A 21877-nucleotide genomic window follows, 5' to 3' on the forward strand; every position below is an offset into this window, starting at 1 on the left:
TTAAGTAAACATGTTTATTAGAGTAGAACATACAGTAACTGTACAAATAAAAAGAAATTAAATATTTTCCTGCTTAATTTTCAGACATATTTGAGTGGAGACCATCAAAATATTCCAGGGTGGGTTACCAGTCCAAAAAAATCCAGACCAAACTGAAGTTCAAGAAAGTCTTTTTCATACCATGTCCACTAGTGTAAATTTATTCTCCTGTTTTGTAGGAATGACATTGATAAAGGTCTTGTACAGAACAGAACCCTTGGGAAGTTTTGGGATCACATCCCTGGCCTCTGCACTTCGTGGTAGAGGTATGTACACCTCCTTGGTGAATCTGACAATACCGTCCTCTAGGGCATAAAGTGTTTTGTTGGTTCCAATGCCAACCTGTGAGGAGAGACAATGAGAGATTACCTTCAGATAAGAAGAATGTTGGCTATTTCCAGTTTTCACATAATTGTATGGAAATAAAGTTTTAGGAATTTGAGAAATTTAAAACAAAGCAGTATTATGATGTAAAATTGAAATTAAAAAAAAAAAAAAAGATTATAAGTATTTATGTATCAGTTATTAAATTTGTTATATTGATAATATTATTGGTAATGAACAAATTATGCTTTTTTTATTTAATTAGTTAAATGCAAAATATATACTGTGTGCACAATTATTAGGCAAGTGATTATTTTGACCATATCATAATTTTATCCATAATTTCCGACTCAAAGCTTTATAAACTTGAATGATTATTGGATTGAATGCACATCAGGTGATGTGTATTTGTGTAACGAGAGAGGGTGTGGCCTAAGGAGATCAACACCCTATATCAATGTGTGCATAATTATTAGGCAGATTCTTCTCCTCAGGAAAAATAGGCCAAAAAAGAGATTAAAAGGTGCTAAAGAGGTTCTTTTCGTCAACTGAGAAACCAAAGACCGTTACTGAGTTTTTGAAATGAGCGCATGCGTAAGAATTTCGAGGGAACGCCTCCCAAAACTCATGCATGAGTATTGGAACACGAGTGTTTACCACCGGCATTCTCTGTATCGTGTTAGTGGATTCATTATGTCGGACTCACCGCAGGTAACTCATAATCTGCAGCTGTTACTCCTGTCTCCTGAAAAAAACATTGCATGCGGCGCCTGTAGAGTGTGGAAAGTAACTGGAGAGCGCAGCCGTGCTCGTCTCTCACTAGGAACGTCATGGCAGTGATTGACAAGCCAGAGGGCCAATCGTTTATGCGATGATCACGTAAACGATTGGCTGATGTTTTTAAGGCCCTACCTTGTGCACAGATGATGTATATTAATATTATTCCTTTCAGTGCACCTAATAAATAGTCTTTTATCAGTTAGTAAAGACAGTTTCAAGTAATATTGCAAAAATTTATAAAACAAAACATGCTCTTTAGCACCTTTAACTGACTCTGAAAAGTAAAAAATTGTAAAAAGTCTTTCAGAGGGATGCAGCACTCTTGAAATATCCAAGAGCCTTTTGGGGCATGATCACAGAACCATCAAACATTTTGTTGCAAATACTCAACAGGGTCGCAAGAAACGTGTCGAGAAGAAAAGACGCAAATTAACCACCAAAGATTTGAAAAGAATCAAACATGACTCTACCAGGAACCCATTATCCTCCAGTGCTGCCATATTCCACAACTGCAACCTACCTGGAGTGTCAAGAAGTACGAAGTGTTCAGTTCTCAGAGACATGGCCAAGGTAAGAAAGGCTGAAACCTGACCACCTCTGAACAAGACACATAAGTTGAAACATCAAGAATGGGCCAAGAAATATCTGAAGACAGATTTTTCAAAGGATTTGTGGACTGATGAGGTGAGAGTGACTCTTGACGGACCAGATGGATGGGCCCGTGGTTGGATCACTAACGGACACAGAGCTCCACTTCGACTCAGACGGCAGCGAGGTTGAGGTGGGGTACTGGTATGGACAGGTATTATTAAAGATGAGCTAGTTGGACCTTTTCGGGTTGAAAATCAACTCTCAGACCTACTGCCAATTTTTAGAAGACACTTTCTTCAAGCAGTGGTACAGGAAAAAGTCTGCATCTTTCAAGAAGACTTTAATTTTTATGCAAGACAACGCTCCATCACATGCATCCCCATTGAGAGCTGGCGTGGCTGGCCAGTAAAGGCCTTAAAGATGAAAAACTAATGACATGGCCCCCTTCTTCACCTGACTTAAACCCTATTGGGAACTTTTGGGCCCTTCTTAAGCAGGAAATTTACAGTGACGGTAAACCGTACACCTCTCTGAACAGTGTCTGGGAGGCTGTGGTTGCGGCTGCACAAAAAGTTGATTCTGACCAGATCAAGAAACTGACTGACTCCGTAAATGGAAGGCTTGTGACTGTTATCGAAAAGAAGGGTGGCTATATTGGTCACTGAGGTTTTTTTTTTTTTTTAAATTTCAGAAATGTTTATTTGTAAATTGAGTGTGTTTATTATTCTCATTTTAACAGGTGAAAGTAAACAAGTGAGAAGGTAAAATCTTTGTTTTTCATTTAGTTGCATTATAATTCTGCACACTAATAGTTGCCTAATAACGGTGTACATATAGATATTCTCTTAAGAAAGCCAAAACTTCACTTTTACTACTTAAATATTCAGGTTTGAGGGTTTGTTAACATTTTGGATTGACCAAGAACATTGTAGTTATACAATAATAAAAGTAATCCTCAAAAATGCAACTTGCCTAATAATTGTGCACACAGTGTAAGTTTCACTAGTGATCTCAGACTTTTGGACCCTACTGTGTCAAGAAATGTTAAAATAAGTCATAAAACAAATAATAAAAAAAAAAGAATTAGTGACTTCCATCAGAAATTGTTATATGCTGCTTTTGCTCTGTCATTGTATGCTTGTGAAAATGGGTACATTTTAAGGTAAAACAATTGTAAAACACTAAATATAAAAAAATAAGTAGTGTACAAAAATATCAACAGTGTGTTTTGGTCACCAAAAATTGTCATTAATAAACTGTATAGACTTACAACATATAAAACATGTTCCCCCGGTTTCACAAACAAGGCTTAAGCTAGTCCTAGACTAAAATGCATGTTTGAACTGTTTCAACTGAAAGAAACTTAGTCTGAGATATCTCAAAATATATCAGTGCAATTGTTTTGTCTCAAGATGCACATAAGTAATATTTTTTTTCTAAGACACGTTTATAAAAGTTACTTAAATGCCCTAATTGAACTAAGGCCTAATAATGGCTTAGGCTAAGCCCTGGCTGTGAAACCGGGCCATGATAACTTACTATGACCAGACACAGCTGTAACTATATAGACAGCTATTCATAGGAAAATATTTGGTAACACTTTATTTTAAGGTGTCATATGTTACATGGAGATACTATAGGAATAACTATAAATCATGCATATTACATTCAACTAACCCTAAACCAAACCCTAATCCTAACCCCTATAGTAAGTAAATGTAGTTACTTAACATTACTCAGTACTTATATGTACAATTACAGTGTAACAAAGCCACCTTAAAATAAAGTGTAACCAAATATTTTATTCTAAACATCTTACATGAGCTCCAGGTTGCCAGCGCATTAGACCCTTGCGTTGTGTTGCGAGGATATTGCCAGCATGTACAAAGTTCCCTTAAAAGAAGGAAAGACAAAACATGTGCTATAATACAAAATAATAGAGGATATAAAAAGGCATTTATATAAACACTAGCTACAATAAAACCCACACACAAAACTGATACGTTTCTCATATCATATCAAGGTCAATACTCAAAAAGTACCATCTTGTTTCTTAAAACCGTATCTGCGGCCAGCACTCTTCCCTCCTAGGTTTTTGCTGCTTCCTCCTGACTTCTTTGAAGCAAATCTCGTCAGTACTACTGTGGGTGTTTGACTGAACAGAATGCCTGCAAAGACAATTTAAAAAAATCAACAGAAATCAATACCTGCAATATGGATTATGTTGAAACTTTTTTTTTCTTCACATAATAGACATAAATTTGATGTGTACGGGGCATTATATCAACGTAATCCTTAATGCTCTGCATTACCATGTACTACAAAGCATTAGTCGGTTTATGTTCTGTTGTCAACATTTAACTCATGCTCACTGTGCTGTTAGGAAATGGTGGCTTAGCATGCTACTACTTACTCACACAGTTATTACAAAATGCTAAACGATAAAGTGCTCCATTATTCTACATCAGCAACTATTATTCACACCCGATTTACAATATACATGATATAAGTCGAAAAGGGAAAACAATATAAACTGTCATTCTACTTACTGGCTCTGGATTGCAGCATCAAGGACGCGAGCGCCGCCATCTTGAAAAACGTCAGAGTATGACGCAGCGGGCGCGCTCCCGTGATCCTTGAAGAAGAACCCGCGAACTGTGGCGTGAGTAGAGATAAATTTGTAAAGTTTGTAAATATTGCCTCTGTTCAACTACAATAGAAGAATTTGAGAGGATGTTGAGTTACATGAGCGTTTGTACCTTGGTATTTTATGTGGTCTGCTATATTGAGTTGAAAACTTGTTCTTTGTTGCAGTCTTTCCTGTTCGTGTTCGCGAATGTAAATAAGTTATGTGTGTTTAAGTTATGTTTGTGGTTGTGACCGAATATTACGAAATCCGCACTGTGGTTGGCTCTGTTTCAACTAAATATTTATGTAAAATTTTTGGTAAAGTAACCATATTTTCTTACTAAAATACCCTAACGTTAGTTACTAGTGTTTGTACAGTATTTGAACTGCGGTAGCTTGGTATTATCCATCTATGACTGTGATAAAATAACGAGATAAAACAAAATGCCAGATTCTGACACCGTTTGAAAGAAATATCATATTAATATAGTATGACTTTACAGTAGTGCAAGGCAAATAATGTCTGTAGAGACTGATCTTTCCCATTGTCTCTGTGATATATTATTCATGGTTGTGAATTCTCCCCACTTAAATATCACAAAAAAATTGTCAGAATGATTTGTGGTAAGTTAGTGTTCAGTCAGTGTGAATGGGTATTGATGAACATTTCACAGTACCTGTATCATCGTTTATGTTTGTAAATTTGTGAATCAGTTTTGGAGTTAGATTATAGCTGCACAATTTTCAAAAAATTAAAATTAAGAATCAAATACATTCATTAAAAAAAAAAAAAAAACTTAAAGGTTAATGACTGAGTAATTACGGAAGAAGATTAGGGCCAAGCAATAATAAAAAAATAAAACCATCTCGAGATTAAAGTTGTTATATTTCAAGAAAAAAAATAGTAAAATTTTGAGAAAAAAGTCGAAATAAAATGTTGAGAGTAAATTCATTAAATTACAAGGAAAAAACGCATTAAATTTCAAGAAAAAAGTTGAGATAAAATGTTGAGAATAAAGTCATTAAATTATGAGAATAAAGTCATTAAATTACGAGAAAAAAGTCAAAAAAACAAATTTGTAATTTAATGAATTTGTTCTCGTAATTTGACAACTTTTTTCTCATAATTTAATGACTTTATTCTCAACATTTTATCTAGACTTTTTTCTTGAAAAATGTAACAAATCTGTTCTCATAATTTAGCGACTTTTTTCTCATAATTTAATGATTTTATTTTCAACATTTTATCTCGACTTTTTTCTCGAAATTTAATGATTTTTTTCTCGTAATTTAATTATTTTTTTTCGTAACATTTTATCTCGACTTTTTTCTCGAAATTTAACACGTTTTTTCTTAAAAAAATTAACAACTTTAATCTCGAGATGTTTTTATTTTTTTATTATTGCTTGGCCCTTATCCTCTTCCGTAGTAGTATAAACAGTTTGTGAAATAAAAAGAAATGTTACAAATAAAATGCTGCTAAAAAGAAAATATATTTTGTATATTTTTACATATTGTATTAATATAAATAAAATAAATATAAAGCTGTACACACAAACACTTTTTTTGCATTATTTACTAATTTTGTGGAGGGAAGAAATATCAGCAGTACTACAGATCTAAACTATTTCAGAAAATCTGACTTGCATGTGTTTTAATTTGAACTTTCCTTCAGACTGCAGATATTTGGATGAAAGCTCAGCATGACCTGCATCAGCAGACCTGGATTCCTCCTAAGTGACAGCGACTCCAGTGATTCAGAAGAGCTGCCTGTCTTCGATTTCTCACAGTCAAAATCCAGACAGGCCAACATGGTGGTTTTAGACAGTTCAGACTCAGAAATGGCTCCTGTTGCTAATCCAATTTCAACTGTAAAGGTCCACACCTCCACTGGAACTGCTAGAAGTGACGTGTTGATGGTCAGTAGTGACAGCGAGGAGGAGGAGGCAATCATTCCCTTAGCTGTGAGACTGAAACAGAAACAATGTGGTCTGGGTACCACCGGTACAGAGGAAATTCGGGCTTTTAATGTGATTCCTAATGGATATTCACACCTCTTAGATGGTCCAGCACATCATATCAACCCCGAGGCCCAGCCGGTTGAACATAACAAGATCTGTAGAAATATAACAAGGCAGTGTAGCTCAAACAACGATGCACCATACCTTACAAAAGAAACTTCACCTGAAGCGGAAAATGGCACTTACCTGGCCAAATGCAAGAAAACCCCAGCAGAAGTGGAGGCTGCCAGACTGGAAGCCCTGAGGAAACGAGCAATGCGAGAGCATCAGCAGGAAGAGAAGGAGAGACTGAGAATGGAGAAGAAAGCTCTGGCTGATGCTGTGAAAGCCCTAAGGCCAGAGGAGTGCATCAAACACATGGTGGTGACGGTCGACCCGGGTAGGTGGCAGTGTGTGCCTGCAGTGCTCATTTTTGCTGTCACAGTTGCTTTCAGTGCTCGGTGTGCTTTGATACTTTTCCTGAGTTGTTAAAAATCACTGGCATGAGGTATTAAGCTGCATTTGCTGAATGGATTAGTATTGATTAGCTGTCTTTCCCCCATAGGCCTGCTGCAGCTGGAAGGTGGCGGTGCTCTCCTGACTTCCCTGCATGCCATGGGCTGCAATTGTGCCATAGAGAAGCAGTCTCTTCCTCGTAGTGTCACCTGGGCTAGACGCTCACCCTGCCCTCAGGCACGACAGCCCCCCTACACATACAGATGCAACTTTTAGCCATATTCCTTGTCATTGGCTTTGAAGTGCAGATAGTGATAAAAATTATAATAAATCATTATAATAAATTATATCATGGCTGAATATTACAATTTTAAATAATAATATTTTTTCTAAATAAATTACAAATAAAAACATAAAAAACTAATATCATTGTATCCCTTGTGCTTCAATTAAAAAAAGTTACACATAGGTTCATAGAGGACACAAATGTCCATGTCCAAAACAAAGTTTGGGAGCACAGACTTAAGTTTGGTCTCATTTTAAAGAAGACCCTTGGCAGATTATTGTTAAAAAAAAAAATAAATAAAAAAAAAGTTTAAACAGTAAAATAAGAAAAAAGTTATATAGTTTTAAGTTTATGAAAATGATTTGTAAACATTATTTTATATAAAATATATATTTTATGAAACGTTGAACTCTAAAACTGCTAGAAAATCAATGCCGTAATTCTAAATAAGTTTTGTTCCAAATTTGAGGTTGATATCTCAAAAAGTGAGCTTTCTATAAGATTTTGTTTAAGTGCAGTACCAAATTTTCCCCATTAGATGTAAGCAAAGCTCCACTGGTACACACAGTGGTTGGATTTGTGATTTGCAGTATAGTAGAGTTTTTCTCTCTCAAATATTACACATACACACACATTTTTTTAATACACACATATAAACCACACTCTGACATCCATACCAACACACCCACACAAAGCTGCATAATTTATCCAATTGGCTCTATAATATGCAGAAGCAGAAACAGGAATAAAGCTATTTTTTTATTTTTTATAGGCCATACCTGAGAAAATGGCACCATTTGGTAAAAAATAGTAAATAATTTTGAAGCCTTGCCAACAAAGTGAAAGCCTATTAACAAATACTGCATCATTTTATAGTTAAATGGCCCTGGGATGTGTAGCTATTTTGTGTAAGAATTATTAAAGGAAATGAGGGTGAAATTCCTATAAAAATACACACCTGTGCCAAAATTTATGCAGTTGGCATTAACACAGGCAAAATGATAAAAAAAAAAGACAAAAATGTCCATAGAGACAAGCAAGGGTTAAATGCTACATGACAAAATACAGCATGAAAAATGGATATTAATTTTGAGATTGATAAAGAATAACTGTTAAGTTATAAGTTAGCGTTATTAAATGGCAACGGTAATCTACATGTAAAAATAGGGGAAATGAGTATGAACAATTGAATATGTTCATTTTTGTTTGGATGATGTAATTGCCAAAATATTGCTTATCTGCAATGTCACCCAAGGATTTCCTGTTGAATGTCACAAATAAAGATGCTGAATGTCTGACATTTAAAATTTCAAATACATGAATATAGCATTATAAGATGTTTATCTAATGTTTGTAGATAAAGAGGATGCTTAAACTTCTATGTGATGTCTCAAATCTGGGTAGAAATTAGGAACTAAACCATTGGTTCTCGACCTGGGGGCCTGTTCCCACTAGGGGACTTTGGCAAACTTCCAGGGGAGCCCTAAAGTTCTAAAATTATTTAAATTTGGTTTTATTATTAACATACTGTAATCTTAATTAAAAACAACAAAAAGTACAGCATTAAACTGTCATCATATTTTTGAATTTATTTGTTTTATTACATTAGAAGTACCAGAATTACATATTACATACGCAAACAAAGGGGGGCCTTGGAGTCAAAAAGGTTGAGAACCACTTATCTAAATCATTTTACGCTTGATTTTAGACTAGTTCAATTGTTTGTTTTTTTGCAGACTGGTGAGATGATGTCCATTCCAGACTCACATACTATAATCCAAGTTCCAGTGGATGACTTTGTGACCATGATTAACAACTACTGCAAGGTAGGCACATTATTCTCAGTGGCATGGTGTGATTTTCTATTGGACCATTATAATTACTTAATTAACTATTAATAGGATAATTGTTTGATGTGCTAGATGTGCCCTTTTTGTATGATGTGGCAACTAACGATGAAATTAAAAGAGTTTTGTGGCCGAAAGGGCAACAGAAAAAAATGCAGTTATGACCTTTCCAAGAAGAGTCAGAGCAATTAAGGGTAATGAATACAATTATGGGATCACATCTCAATTATGTAAAAATGATCCATAAGCTCTTTAAAATGTCCTGTTTCTTAATCTTTGAGAAATGCCTGTCCCCACCTGAACTTTAAAGGGTACTCCCTCTTATTAGTTGTGATATACAGTGGGTACGGAAAGTATTCAGACCCCCTTAAATGTTTCACTCTTTGTTATATTGCAGCCATTTGCTAAAATCATTTAAGTTCATTTTTTTTCCTCATTAATGTACACGCAGCACCCCATATTGACAGAAAAACACAGAATTGTTGACATTTTTGCAGATTTATTAAAAAAGAAAAACTGAAATATCACATGGTCCTAAGTATTCAGACCCTTTGCTGTGACACTCATATATTTAACTCAGGTGCTGTCCATTTCTTCTGATCATCCTTGAGATGGTTCTACACTTTCATTTGAGTCCAGCTGTGTTTGATTATACTGATTGGACTTCATTAAGATAGCCACACACCTGTCTATGTAAGACCTTACAGCTCACAGTGCATGTCAGAGCAAATGAGAATCATGAGGTCAAAGGAACTGCCTGAAGAGCTCAGAGACAGAATTGTGGCAAGGCACAGATCTGGCTAAGGTTACAAAAAAAATAAGGTTTAGGAACTTAAGGTTCCTAAGAGCACAGTGGCCTCCATAATCTTTAAATAGAAGACGTTTGGGACTAGGGCTGGGCGATATATCGCATGAGATTGTCACGCGCATTTCGTCAGTAAAGCCGGTTCCCTGATTACCGCTAAATCGCCATCACCTGCTTTCAAGCGGCATTGGAGCGGCATTTAATAGACAGAGCCGTAGTTCATTGACAAGCCACGCAATAACTTGTTCATATCACAGATGAAAGCAGGTGATGGCGATTTAGCGGTAATCAGGGAACCGGATTTACTGACTAAATGCGCTTGACAATCTCATGCGATATATCGCCCAGCCCTATTTGGGACGACCAGAACCCTTCCTAGAGCTGGCCGTCCAGCCAAACTGACCTATCGGTGGAGAAGAGCCTTGGTGAGAGAGGTAAAGAAGAACCCAAAGATCACTGTGGCTGAGCTCCAGAGATGCAGTCGGGAGATGGGAGAAAGTTGTAGAAAGTCAACCATTACTGCAGCCCTCCACCAGTCAGGACTTTATGGTAGAGTGGCCAGACGGAAGCCTCTCCTCAGTGCAAGACACATGAAAGCCTGCATGGAGTTTGCCAAGATGGTGAGAAATAAGATTCTCTGGTCTGATGAGACCAAGATAGAACGTGTGGAGAAAACCAGGCACTGCTCATCACCTGTCCAATACAGTCCCAACAGTGAAGCATGGTGGTGGCAGCATCATGCTGTGGGGGTGTTTTTCAGCTGCAGGGACAGGGAAAGATGAATGCGGCCAAGTACAGGGATATCCTGGATGGAAACCTTCTCCAGAGTGCTCAGGACCTCAGACTGGGCCCAAGGTTTACCTTCCAATAAGACAATGAGCCTAAGCACACAGCTAAAATAACGAAGGAGTGACTTCACAACAACTCTGTGACTGTTCTTGAATGGCCCAGCCAGAGCCCTGACTTAGACCAACTGAGCATCTCTGGAGAAACCTAAAAATGGCTGTCCACCAATGTTTACCATCCAACCTGACAGAACTGGAGAGGATCTGCAAGGAGCAATGGCAGAGGATCCCCAAATCCAGGTGTGAAAAAACTTGTTGCATCTTTCCCAAAAAGACTCATGGCTGAATTAAATCAAAAGGGTCTGAATACTTAGGACCATGTGATATTTCAGTTTTTCGTTTTTAATAAATCTGCAAAAATGTCAACAATTGTGTTTTTCTGTCAATATGGGGTGCTGTGTGTACATTAATGAGGAAAAAAAATGAACTTAAATGATTTTAGCAAATGGCTGCAATATAACAAAGAGTGACAAATTTAAGGGGGTCTGAATACTTTCCTTACCCACTGTACATATACATTCACACCTGTGTTTTAGGAAGCCAAAAAATATAAAAAATAGAATATAATAATTATAATAATTACAAGACTTTTGTCCTAATTTCTACACTTGCAAGGGATAAACCTTTGAGCTTTTATTTTGACAGTTTTTTTCTGTGAAAACAATGTTACAAACTGATCTCATTAATTATATGGAAATGCTGTAATCATGTTCCTACAAAAATGTTGACAATTATGCAAATATGAAAATAATGTGTAACTTGTGCCTGCTACATTCCCAAATGCACGTTAAACTCATAGCAAATGCAGAGATTGAGTTCACTGCATTCATTGACCCTTTCTCAAATGGCCTGTCACTTCATATGCACTTACGAACTTAAAATGGCTGAAACGTGCGCGTGATCATGAAGTCCACAAGACCGTAGGGCAGGGGTCAGGAACCTTTTTCACCAAAGAGCGATTTGTTCATTTTTGGTTAATGCCTTTTTCCAAAAGAGCCACAGCAAAAAGTAATATAATGTTATTAAAAAAATGTCAATAATAGTAACTTTATTAGGTCCATAGTAATGCTACACGATTCATCGTTAAAAGATCGCGATCTGGACTCAAACCTTATTTCTTAATGACACTGATTCGCCTGTGTCTGTTTGACAAGTACGATCACAGCGAGCATTCAGATCTGCTTTGGCTCTGCCACAGATCAAGAGAGAGCAGTTATCATGTATAAGGAATAGCCTCACAAAGTCTTTTCAACCATACAGTATCATTATTTCTGTTACAATAATACAAATTATCACAGAAGTACCGAGATAAAAATTTGTAGTTCAGATATAAACACTGATATCTACGGTAGCAATCAAAGTAGAGGAAATCACCTTATGAATGTAACTTGGCGCTTCAAATAACGAATGTATCATTTAAACTGTTACACCAGTAGGTGGCGACAAGTTACTGTTTAAAAATATGTATTAGTCATTGAATTATTCATTCAAGTGATTTGTTCAAAATTCTGATTCAAGTGAAGTCTTTATCATTCATTCATTAATTCGTTCACAATTTTTTAAAAATAGTTCACATTAATTAGATATTTTTAAATAGACTACAGAAATTAACATACATGCTATTTTGTTTTGATGTCTATTCAGAATTGTGGGAGAATCATTATCTCTATTTTAAACAAACAAAAAAATTCGAGACATGGATAGCTGCTGGTCGGAGTAATTGGTGTGCTGAAAGGTGAATTGCTACAGCAGAAACTAAACCCTATCTCTAACCCACACCTTGACAGACAGCTTTTTTGACCAATGATAAATACTTTTCTCCATGCCCCTGCCTTTCGTCAGGACCCAAACATTCACCACTTTACTTCAACCCGCAGATACCCACACTTGAATTTCTCCAGAATCTTGCAGCTCTAGTGTATAGACAACCAAAAACAAACAAATATGCAACAAACGATATATAACAAGTAGCAATATGGAATTTATTGTGCAGGGCTTTCACTGTGAGGTTGAGTGACCACCTGAGGAGCATAAATCCTCTTCAGAGTTCTCTGTGTGTGTATGTAAGTGAGTGAGTGAGTGAAGAATAACGCATAGTGCTTACGTCGACTGTGTTTACGTGAATACTCGCCAAGGTGGGCATTTTGACATATTTCGTTTAGCCGTTCAACTTAAGACAAAGGCTACTATGATTGTCGGTTTTCCACTCGGAGCGCACGCACAGAATGCATCCTATCAGTAGCGGATTCAGTTCCCAATCCGGCTTATTGCGCTTTTAATATTCCTTTTTAATATCAAGCACATCCTGCTCTTTACATTCTCATTCATCCATTTCATTATTAATAACTTTAAACAGTCCTGTCCACTGAAAGCTGCATGGATTATTATAAATATGACACGTTTATAGGACGTAAAAGGTCTCTGTGGCAAAAGCGAAAGTACCTGGTGAAATATTTCGAAATGTCACTTGGCACAGCAGAACACCAGTTTCATTAAAAGAATATGTTTCAGTCCAGTCACTTTTAAATTTTTGCTGCTGTTCTGAAAAATGTTTTCACCATAACCTAGAATTCCTGCTCAGATTTATGCAGCTACGTTAGCTTGTTTGTGGTAATCATATAATAGTAAGTCGTATGCCGTTGGTATAACTTGAAATATAGTATTTTTCTAAACTTTTCATGAACTTTGGTAGGCTGTACAATAAAGGAAATCTAATTGGTGGCTTTTTCTGCATAAAGCTGATCTTTTTTATTGATCATTTGTTGGTAATGGGTGAGAGATCTGGCCATAGATTCCCGACAGCTGCCATAGGGTGTCATTTTAGGTTTCAGAAGGGACAATGGTCACTTTTGTCACTCTTTTTGTGAGCCTGCACTGAAGCGAGCTCCTCAGCAGACTACTACCCGACAGTCTACGTTACGACAACAAGTGCTGACTCATAGGAAGACCGTGAGTATTTAGGTTGCTGTTTGGGACAGGGCCATTCACTGTGAACTGACCTTTACTGAAATGCAGAAAACACTGGATCGCGAGCTGATCATGTGAGCTAATTGCGCACTTCGTTTTGAAACACAGCGCAAACAGGCTGTATGCTTACTTAATAAAATCATAGTCTTTTGTGATTTGATAAAGGCAGAAACCATATTGCGCTTTCAATTTTATTTGGTTGGCAGATAATTTGCCAAAGCAATGGCGCAATACAACGTTAGAAAACTTTTATGATATTATGAGAAGTTTTAAAATTTTGTTGGTTTATTATGATACTGTGGGAGCACAGATTAGCCTATGGTGGGCCTCCAGTTAATTATTGGAAAACACTGGGATTTCTATCCTTTGTGGGGGTTTTCTGTTTTTAATGTAGAGGCAAAGCAACGGTGTATTGACTGAAAGCGGCATATCTCTGACCACCTGGATCCAAGGACTTATGAGCAGGAACCCAGGCAGAACCCTCAGTCTAGTCGTGATTGACATAGAGAAGTACTTCAGGTGAGTGACTTACTGAGAGTGTCAGACATTTATTTATTGTTTGACTATTTTTATAAAGATTTCATCTAAAAGCTTTGCTTTGACAAAAATACCAGCTTTACACTTCTATTAAATACTACACTTTTTCATTTTTTTACAACACACAAAATCCTTGAGTTGTATTTAACTTTTTTTTAATATTCAGTGTTAAGATATTTATGGTGCTTTTTATCCAAGTATTAACCAATAACAACTTTAAAGTAGTGCTGTCAAAATTAATGCATGCGATTTATATTTTTATTTGAATGCATTAAAAATATTTAACGCAGCATCTGGTTTTTTTCCCGTTATAATTCTTCCGCGATTGTACAAACAGTAACACACATTTATGCCAAAATGCATGTTTTGTCGAGTATCCTCATAAAAGCAGTCTTAAATGAGTTAAATAACGTCTTAAAAGACCTTAAAGAGTAAATGAGATGCTTGTCAGATCCGAGCAATGTTCGGCAGTGGCAGGTCTTAAAGTCACAGCACCCTAATAAACCAGTCACAATTAATTACAGAAAAAATGTGCGATTAATTAGTTAATTTTTTTTATTATTGATTGACAGCACTACTTTAAAGACAAACAAATCATAAAACAAACATTTGCATTAGTTGCATGTTATGATTTATTTTGACACTAATTTTGGCAAATAATTGCTTAATTTAGCATTAAATGCTCTTTTGCAGATCCCAGAATTCAAAATGTCAGAAGAAATTCCGTGAGGCAGTGCTAGGTGAGGAAAAGAATGTAGGACTTCAGGGAGGGCAGAAAAAGAGAAGAAAGAAAGACGATATCAATCAGCTTCCAGAGGTCTCTCGAGTGCAGGTTGAGGAGGTAAGCTGAACCACCTCGTTGGCAGTCGATATAAATTCATGGCCGTATTTGAGGTCCTCTGCTTCAACTCAGCCTTTCTTCCCACACCTGTCCATCAGGCTTTGGTCGACTTGCAGCTGCAAACTGGTGTGCAGGTTCGCTTCCTCTCTACCTGGAAAGACTTCACTGATTATATTACCATGTCAACCAAAGCAGTAGCCGAGGCACCGTTCAAGTGAGTGGGAAGCCACTGTTTCCATATTTATCGCTTTCCAATAGGGCTGCAACTAATGATTATTTTGATAATCGATTATTTTTTTCGGTTAATCAATTAATGGGATAAAAATTATTATTAGAAAAAATACATTTTATTTATTTTTATTTTATTGACAACAATACACACTATTGCACATCCTGCCCAATGTACTTTAAAGCAGTGGTTCTCAACTCCAGTCCTCGGGACCCACTGCTCTGCACATTTTGTATGTCTCTCTTATCTGACACACTCAATTCAGTTCATGCAGACTCTCCTAATGAGCTGATGATCTAAATCAGGTGTGTTAAATAAGGGATACATAAAAAATGTGCAGAGCAGTGGGTCCCGAGGACTGGAGTTGAGAAACACTGCTTTAAAGAAATGTGCTGCCTAAATGCTATGAAAACATACAGTCATTTGTAGTGATCGACCGATATTGTCCTTTTTTAGTCCTTTTTTATAACCGATACTGATACCGATTATTTGCATGTTTATGTACCCGATAACCGATATGCAGAACCAATATTTATTTACTGTTATACTTCTATTTTTGACAATTATTACAACACAAATGAGCTGAACAAACCATTTTATTTATAACAATCACTCCCTCCTTGCATACAAAAAAAAAAAAAACTTTACTGAATAATATTAGCTGGAATATATAACATTGTCAGGAAAGTAACAAACAAAACAGCACACATCATTGCATTTTCCAACTAGTGTTATTAATTATTATGTTTTGTCGGTCTAGATCATGAAATGCTTTCTGACAAAGTGCTGTAACTTATCTATGCATTTACACAAAACTATAAATTGGGCTACTCAACCGCGATCGCACGTGGAGATACTAAATAATTTCCACAGAGCTGCATTTATTTAGATTTGTATTAACTAAATAATGGTTATGTAGTAAATCAAATGATTATATAATCTAATAAAGTTAAACAGCACTTGTCAGTTGGCATTTTATGATCTAAATTTAATCTAACGTTAAATCATGAAATGCCAACTGACAAAGTGCTGTTTGACTAAATTAATCAACCGCGATCGCGCATGGAGATAAATAATTAATTTCCACAAAGCGGTAGGCTATATTTATATGTGTATTAGCGAAATAATTGTTATGTAGTAAATGATAATATAATCTAGGGTGTTTAAACAAGATAATCTTGTCAAAAGTTTCATTCAGTGGCCGTGCTTAAGCCTCCTGATCATCCGTCAGTTGCTAAGCAATATGAACGAACTTTTTCTTCTAGACTAATGGTGAGCAAATACAACAGATAGAGAATTAAATTCAGCGCTTTTATTTTCAACATGCACTCATTCACGTCTGTTTTATTTAATCCATGTAAAGTTACGTCTTTATTGTGGCAGGACATGACGAATTACACTACGTGACTCAATGAGTTCGTCTCAATTGTTTAGAAACAAGCTGCATAAATTAACTATATCAGGAATTTATGTCTCAGATCTCATTTGTGCATGTCTGTTATGTTAAATAAAGTTGATTAATTAAAGCAAACCAAGTAGAACATATACTTTACCTGTGCACTGAGTTGTTGTTGACTGATCTCCTCAGACGGAGGAAGTCTCAAAACGGCCACAAGATGGCGCCGTAAATCGGCGAATCCGATATTACAAAACCGATACCCGATTAGGGAAAAATGCTTAAATATCGGGAAAAATATCGGTAAACCGATACATCGGTCGATCACTAGTCATTTATTATACTACATATAATAAAGAGAGAACACAAATATTTTAGGAATCTATCAAAAACTTGTTTGAAACTAAAAATTGTATTGTTATTTTCCTAAAAATGGCAAACTGAAACAACTAAATAGTATTAAATAAAAATATTTACACATAATATACAAAAAAACTTCTGTTTGTATTGACTGTAACTGGGCATCTGAAGAAAAACAACAACAACAACTTTAAAATAAAAAATCCATGGATAACAACAATAAATATATTGTAGCTTTAGAAATACTGCTGTAACTAAAGAGCTTACACATACTGGTGGATTAACCATTGCAGAAACATGAACAATGATTTTAGTAATCACCAATACTGATAGTTTATGCTGCCCTGACCTGTGGCACAAACCATACATTGGGTATCAGATGTCTAATAACTTTAGCACTGTATATAGTGAATATATTTTAAATCTCTACTCTACATTAAAAATGAAGATAGCAATAAAGATAATAAAGAAAAACACAAACTCAGTGTTAACCAACCAGCAAGATAAATGTTCTGCAGGAACACGCACGTTCACTCTGGACACAATCACCTCATACTGTCATTTCTTTATCCTGTAAATAGGCTATAAGAAACGTCTTACATTTATATTCAATTACATGTTGCTGTCGCTTTGCAGTTACTACTATCATAAAATACTTGAATGACATGTTGACTTTTAAATCTAAATTTAACTTTAAACAGATATTTCAGCCAAATTAATATTTTTGCGCTGAATATTAATAGTCTTCCTCTCTCCCGCGTTCCATCTGTCTGACACCGGTGCGCGTGCCGGCACTCATTCAGTAAAGTTTGAAGTTTATCGCAGACTGTAATTCTCATGTTTTGATCAGCTTTGATCTCATACCTTTCCCGCAGCAGCTCACTCTGTTTCCTCCACTATTTTTTCATGCATTTTGGTCCATAGAAATGCGTTATTCAGTGCTGTAATTTGATGGACTGGCGGAAATCCTCCGTGCACGGTAATCGGAGCCAACTAATCGATAATGAGAATCGTTGTCAATGATTTTCATTATCAATTATTATCGTATAGTTGTTGCAGCCCTAGTTTCCAACCAGCTGTATCTTTAGCTACTGTTGTTTATTTCTTACTTTTGTATATGTTTATTTTTACCAGGCGGGAGCGAGAGAAGACGGGTTTCACATTTTGTTTGGAGAGTGAGTGGGCAGGGGGTCAGAAGGTGGACCGCACAGGGAACGGCCTTCTGCAAGTTTGGAAGAGACAAATACAGCAGTTGAACCGTGTCAGCCCTGATATGGCCAGTGCTATACTCAGTGCCTACCCATCACCTCGGCTCCTTTCTCAGGTTAAATCTGTTTTTAATTATGAAGTGCCTTAACCCAACCCATTATCAGCAAACAAATTAACAAACGGCACAGTTTTCATAAATCATTTTATATCTGACAATTAGTGTATATGTATATTTGTTACTTGTAGGCATATGCACAGTGCAAATCGGAGCATGAAAAAGCTGGTCTGCTGTCAGATGTACTCATTCGTCGCGGAGAGGGTGTGACATCTACAACCCGCAGAGTTGGTCCAGAGCTTTCTAAACGGTTGTTTCTTATGATGACATCACATGATGCCCAGCAGCCCCTTGATTCTGCTGTATAGGTTATTTTGTTATTCTTGTACGCATGAGGACAAATATCAAAAGAATTGTATTATAGTGACTCACATTTCAGTGCAATGTCGGCTTGGTTGTATTTATTTATTACAGTTCATATATTTGATAAATTTCAAGCCTGAATTTTCCAGATTTTCAAAGTTATGTTTGTCTGTTTTTACTATAAATCATTGCCATTAAATGTTTCTTAATGTACCGTAAAACCATTTTTACTTCACCTTCATCAGAGCTAGTTTTCCTCATATATCCGTGGTCCAAACCTTTCTGTACCTTTGTACCCTAGAAGTGAACCTTCATCCTAATGGCCTTCATCCTTCATCCTAATGGCAAAAACCTTGGACGGCAGAAGCCTTTTCAGTGTAAATCCGAAATGCATGTTTCATTTGACACATTTGGAGGTTTTTAAGACCTATGTCTCATTTACAATTAATTCCCTTTATGTTATCTATCTAAATGTTTTAGCAGTACTAAACAGGTCATTGTTAATTGCAAAAGCAGCAGTCTAAGTTTTGGCTCTTTTCCTGTTTAAGGCACTACTGCGTGCGTTTCGGAACCAAAATGGCCCCTTGAGCACACCATACTCACTGTCTAAGGACTGTAGAGGCTCATGGCTCATTTCCAGCACATTAGAGAATGGCACCTGACCAAGGAGTGCCGTGTTGCCTAAAACGAGCAGTGGGGTAACGAGCCGTTAAATGTGCTTAAGAGATGAGCTGCATGCTTCATTCCTGTCCCTGAAGGCAGTATTTCCTCTACAGTTTAAGGGATGGCATAACAAACTATGGCTAGTAGGTGTGTGCTTGTGCTGAAGGGAATTATACGAGCAGAATTACAGCAGCTTGAAAAGGGATCACCTTGGAGTGATTGTTTAGCTGAATAGTACGAAATCCAATTTTCGTGTACTCTGAACACAGACTATAATAGCTTTTATGACCTAGAGTCTGCAGTGTTAACATCTTCACTGACTTGTGAATGGTTGAATGGGACTTTAATTTCCAAAAAGCAGTTGTAGGATATTATGACTTACAAAGTAACTCATCTAACCTAAATGTTTTGGAGGAATAGTTTTTCTCTGCATGTATTCCATTTGCATCAAAACGCGAATATCTGTGTAAGTGCAAAGGGTCTGTTCATCTTCAGCTACTGGATGTGCAATGTGCATATATGAGTCATGACTACTCCACATGATAGATTGGACCTTGTAAAGCATTTCTGTTCAGCAGAGTAGCAGTTTCTCATTTCTGGTGCACGCAGGATTCTTCCTGCTTCTTGTTGGAGATTAATAAGGATTGGGAGTGGCGGTAGGTCAACGTCGGCCACCTTCACTCACAGTCAATAGAGTGGGAAGCAAAGCAGGGCTGTTAGTCACTGTCTTTCCCTGGATATTCTCATCTCAGCTCATCTCTTGGAAAAATGCACCTTCTTATCGGCCGCCACACAAGATGGAGTGCCACAGGCAGTGCTGTTTATGGTTTTGTGAGTCTGTTTTGTTCCAATTACAGTTTCATATTCTTGGCAGAGTGGGGGCACTTCCAATTTCTTGAGTTGTGCCACAATAATGCCACCTGTAGTGTGCTGGCCCTCCGACGACAGTGGCATAATAATAACACATTTCCTCAGGCAAGTGATATGCCAACGAGGCAAAGCAACTGATATTATCCTTCCATTGCATTCTCAATGTGTTTTGCCTTGGTGCTTGGTGAATCACGATCCACTCAGAGCCACTCGCTAAAATGACAAGAGAAAATGTCAAAGACTCTAACAATTTATTTCAGAGCATGAGTAGGCTGGCCACTGTGGTATTGGTTTCTTTGCCACCAGCGTTCAATCAATGTTTCCTGCTTCTCTTTAAAAATAAATCATTATATGGCTCCGCTTCTGCCTTTCTTTTGTTCATTTGCAAATCAGACGCAAGTGATTCAAGTGTTCAGATCCAGCTCTTCCGGGAAAAGAGATGCAAAGCCCTCAAAAAAAAAACCAAAAAACCAAAAAAAAAAAAAAAACAACTTGGCTGACAGAGCTAGAAGCTTTTTAACTTCAGAGGAAAAAACATTGCATTGTTATTGCAGGATTTTGTTTTCTACCTTGCCCTCTCCTAGCAGCTTTTTTTTTTTTTTTAGACTGCACATATGTACAGTTTTCTTCTCACAGTGGATTTTTTTTTTTTTTTTTTTTTTTAAGCTGGTTGGCTGGATTTTTGATTGCCACATGAGGGCAGAATTGCTTCACACTGACTGCACACTATAGACCAGAGATTCCACACTGGTGTTGCTGTCCTCAACTTGATGTTATATTAAACATCACGTAGCAATCCAACACGGTAGCAAAACTGTCCTTAAAGTCCAAAAAATGTATCAGTATTACCAGGAACTGAGTGCGTAACAAAATTATTATCATTATATTGGCTTGTCTATATTGTTTGTGTTTGATGCTTCTTGAATTTTGATGGTTCCGTGCTTTCGGCAGCCAGTAATTCACTGCTCAAGTTTACCCTCCCTGAAAATAAACCCATATTTAATGTAGTCTGGGTTGTTGTTGTTGTTGTTTTTTTCAACCTGTTCATGTTGCCATCTGCCTTATTTGGCTGGGTCAGAGATTGCCAAAATATTTGTTATACCTTTGATGTAAAAAATTTACTTTAAGTACTTTAAGTTAGATTTTAATGTAATATTTCAATAATTTAACAACACATTCGCATGTTCACAGCTCTCTGATGCGGGTTAAGGGTTATATCTCATGCAGGTAAGCAAAATAATCTTTTTTTAGTAAGTGTTTTATTTAGATTTATGTTGCTTTAGTTTTAAAAATGATTTAATTTGACATTTTTATGATTTAATTAATTTTTCATCAAGGGTTTGCAAATCCCATTTTGGCAAACTATGGGCTAGATGATAGAGTGACTGATGCATTTGCTCCATAAAGTTTGATTTGGCGCAAATCTTTTAAAATTGTTATTTAGTCAAACAAATGATTTATATATACTACTGCAATGCTTTACTAGCTTACCTTCCAGCTAGCACTATCAAGCCTTTACAGTTGATCCAGAATGCAGCAGCACGTTTGGTCTTCAATCAGCCTTAGAGGAGCCATGTCACAGCCCTTTTGGTTGCCAGCATTAAATTTAAGTCTCAGAAGGTAGCATATAGAACCACCTACAGTTCTGCATGGTCTTACCTAAACACTTTACAAAATTTATGATCCTCCTTATTCCCTGTAGTCAGTCAAAAAGTGTGATGCCTGGTGGCAGCATCACATCACGGTATGGAATCTTCTTCACAAAACCTCTACACTCCAATGATGG

General features: G+C 36.6%; 2 protein-coding genes across 2 annotated transcripts in view; one reads left to right on the forward strand and one right to left on the reverse strand.

Annotated features, from left to right (window-relative positions):
- mrpl27 (mitochondrial ribosomal protein L27) lies at nucleotides 1-4408 on the reverse strand. Its single transcript, XM_067369190.1, has 4 exons — nucleotides 4284-4408; nucleotides 3777-3902; nucleotides 3554-3627; nucleotides 1-381 (listed from the first exon to the last, which is right to left on the reverse strand). Exons 1-4 carry the CDS (start codon nucleotides 4321-4323, stop codon nucleotides 175-177), a joined length of 447 nt encoding a protein of 148 aa, XP_067225291.1. The 5' UTR covers nucleotides 4324-4408; the 3' UTR covers nucleotides 1-174.
- Nucleotides 4357-21877, forward strand: part of eme1 (essential meiotic structure-specific endonuclease 1) — a 25189-nt gene continuing 7668 nt past the window's right edge. The window contains exons 1-9 of the mRNA XM_067369189.1: nucleotides 4357-4396; nucleotides 6038-6762; nucleotides 6928-7055; nucleotides 8841-8930; nucleotides 13963-14087; nucleotides 14799-14946; nucleotides 15045-15160; nucleotides 18066-18255; nucleotides 18387-18563. Of these exons, the coding sequence (XP_067225290.1) occupies nucleotides 6066-6762; nucleotides 6928-7055; nucleotides 8841-8930; nucleotides 13963-14087; nucleotides 14799-14946; nucleotides 15045-15160; nucleotides 18066-18255; nucleotides 18387-18563 (1671 nt within the window). The 5' untranslated portion in view covers nucleotides 4357-4396; nucleotides 6038-6065. The remainder of the gene's footprint in view (nucleotides 4397-6037; nucleotides 6763-6927; nucleotides 7056-8840; nucleotides 8931-13962; nucleotides 14088-14798; nucleotides 14947-15044; nucleotides 15161-18065; nucleotides 18256-18386; nucleotides 18564-21877) is intronic.

The sequence above is a fragment of the Chanodichthys erythropterus genome, chromosome 19 (genome assembly GCF_024489055.1).
Source record: "Chanodichthys erythropterus isolate Z2021 chromosome 19, ASM2448905v1, whole genome shotgun sequence".
NCBI classification, from domain to species: domain Eukaryota; kingdom Metazoa; phylum Chordata; class Actinopteri; order Cypriniformes; family Xenocyprididae; genus Chanodichthys; species Chanodichthys erythropterus.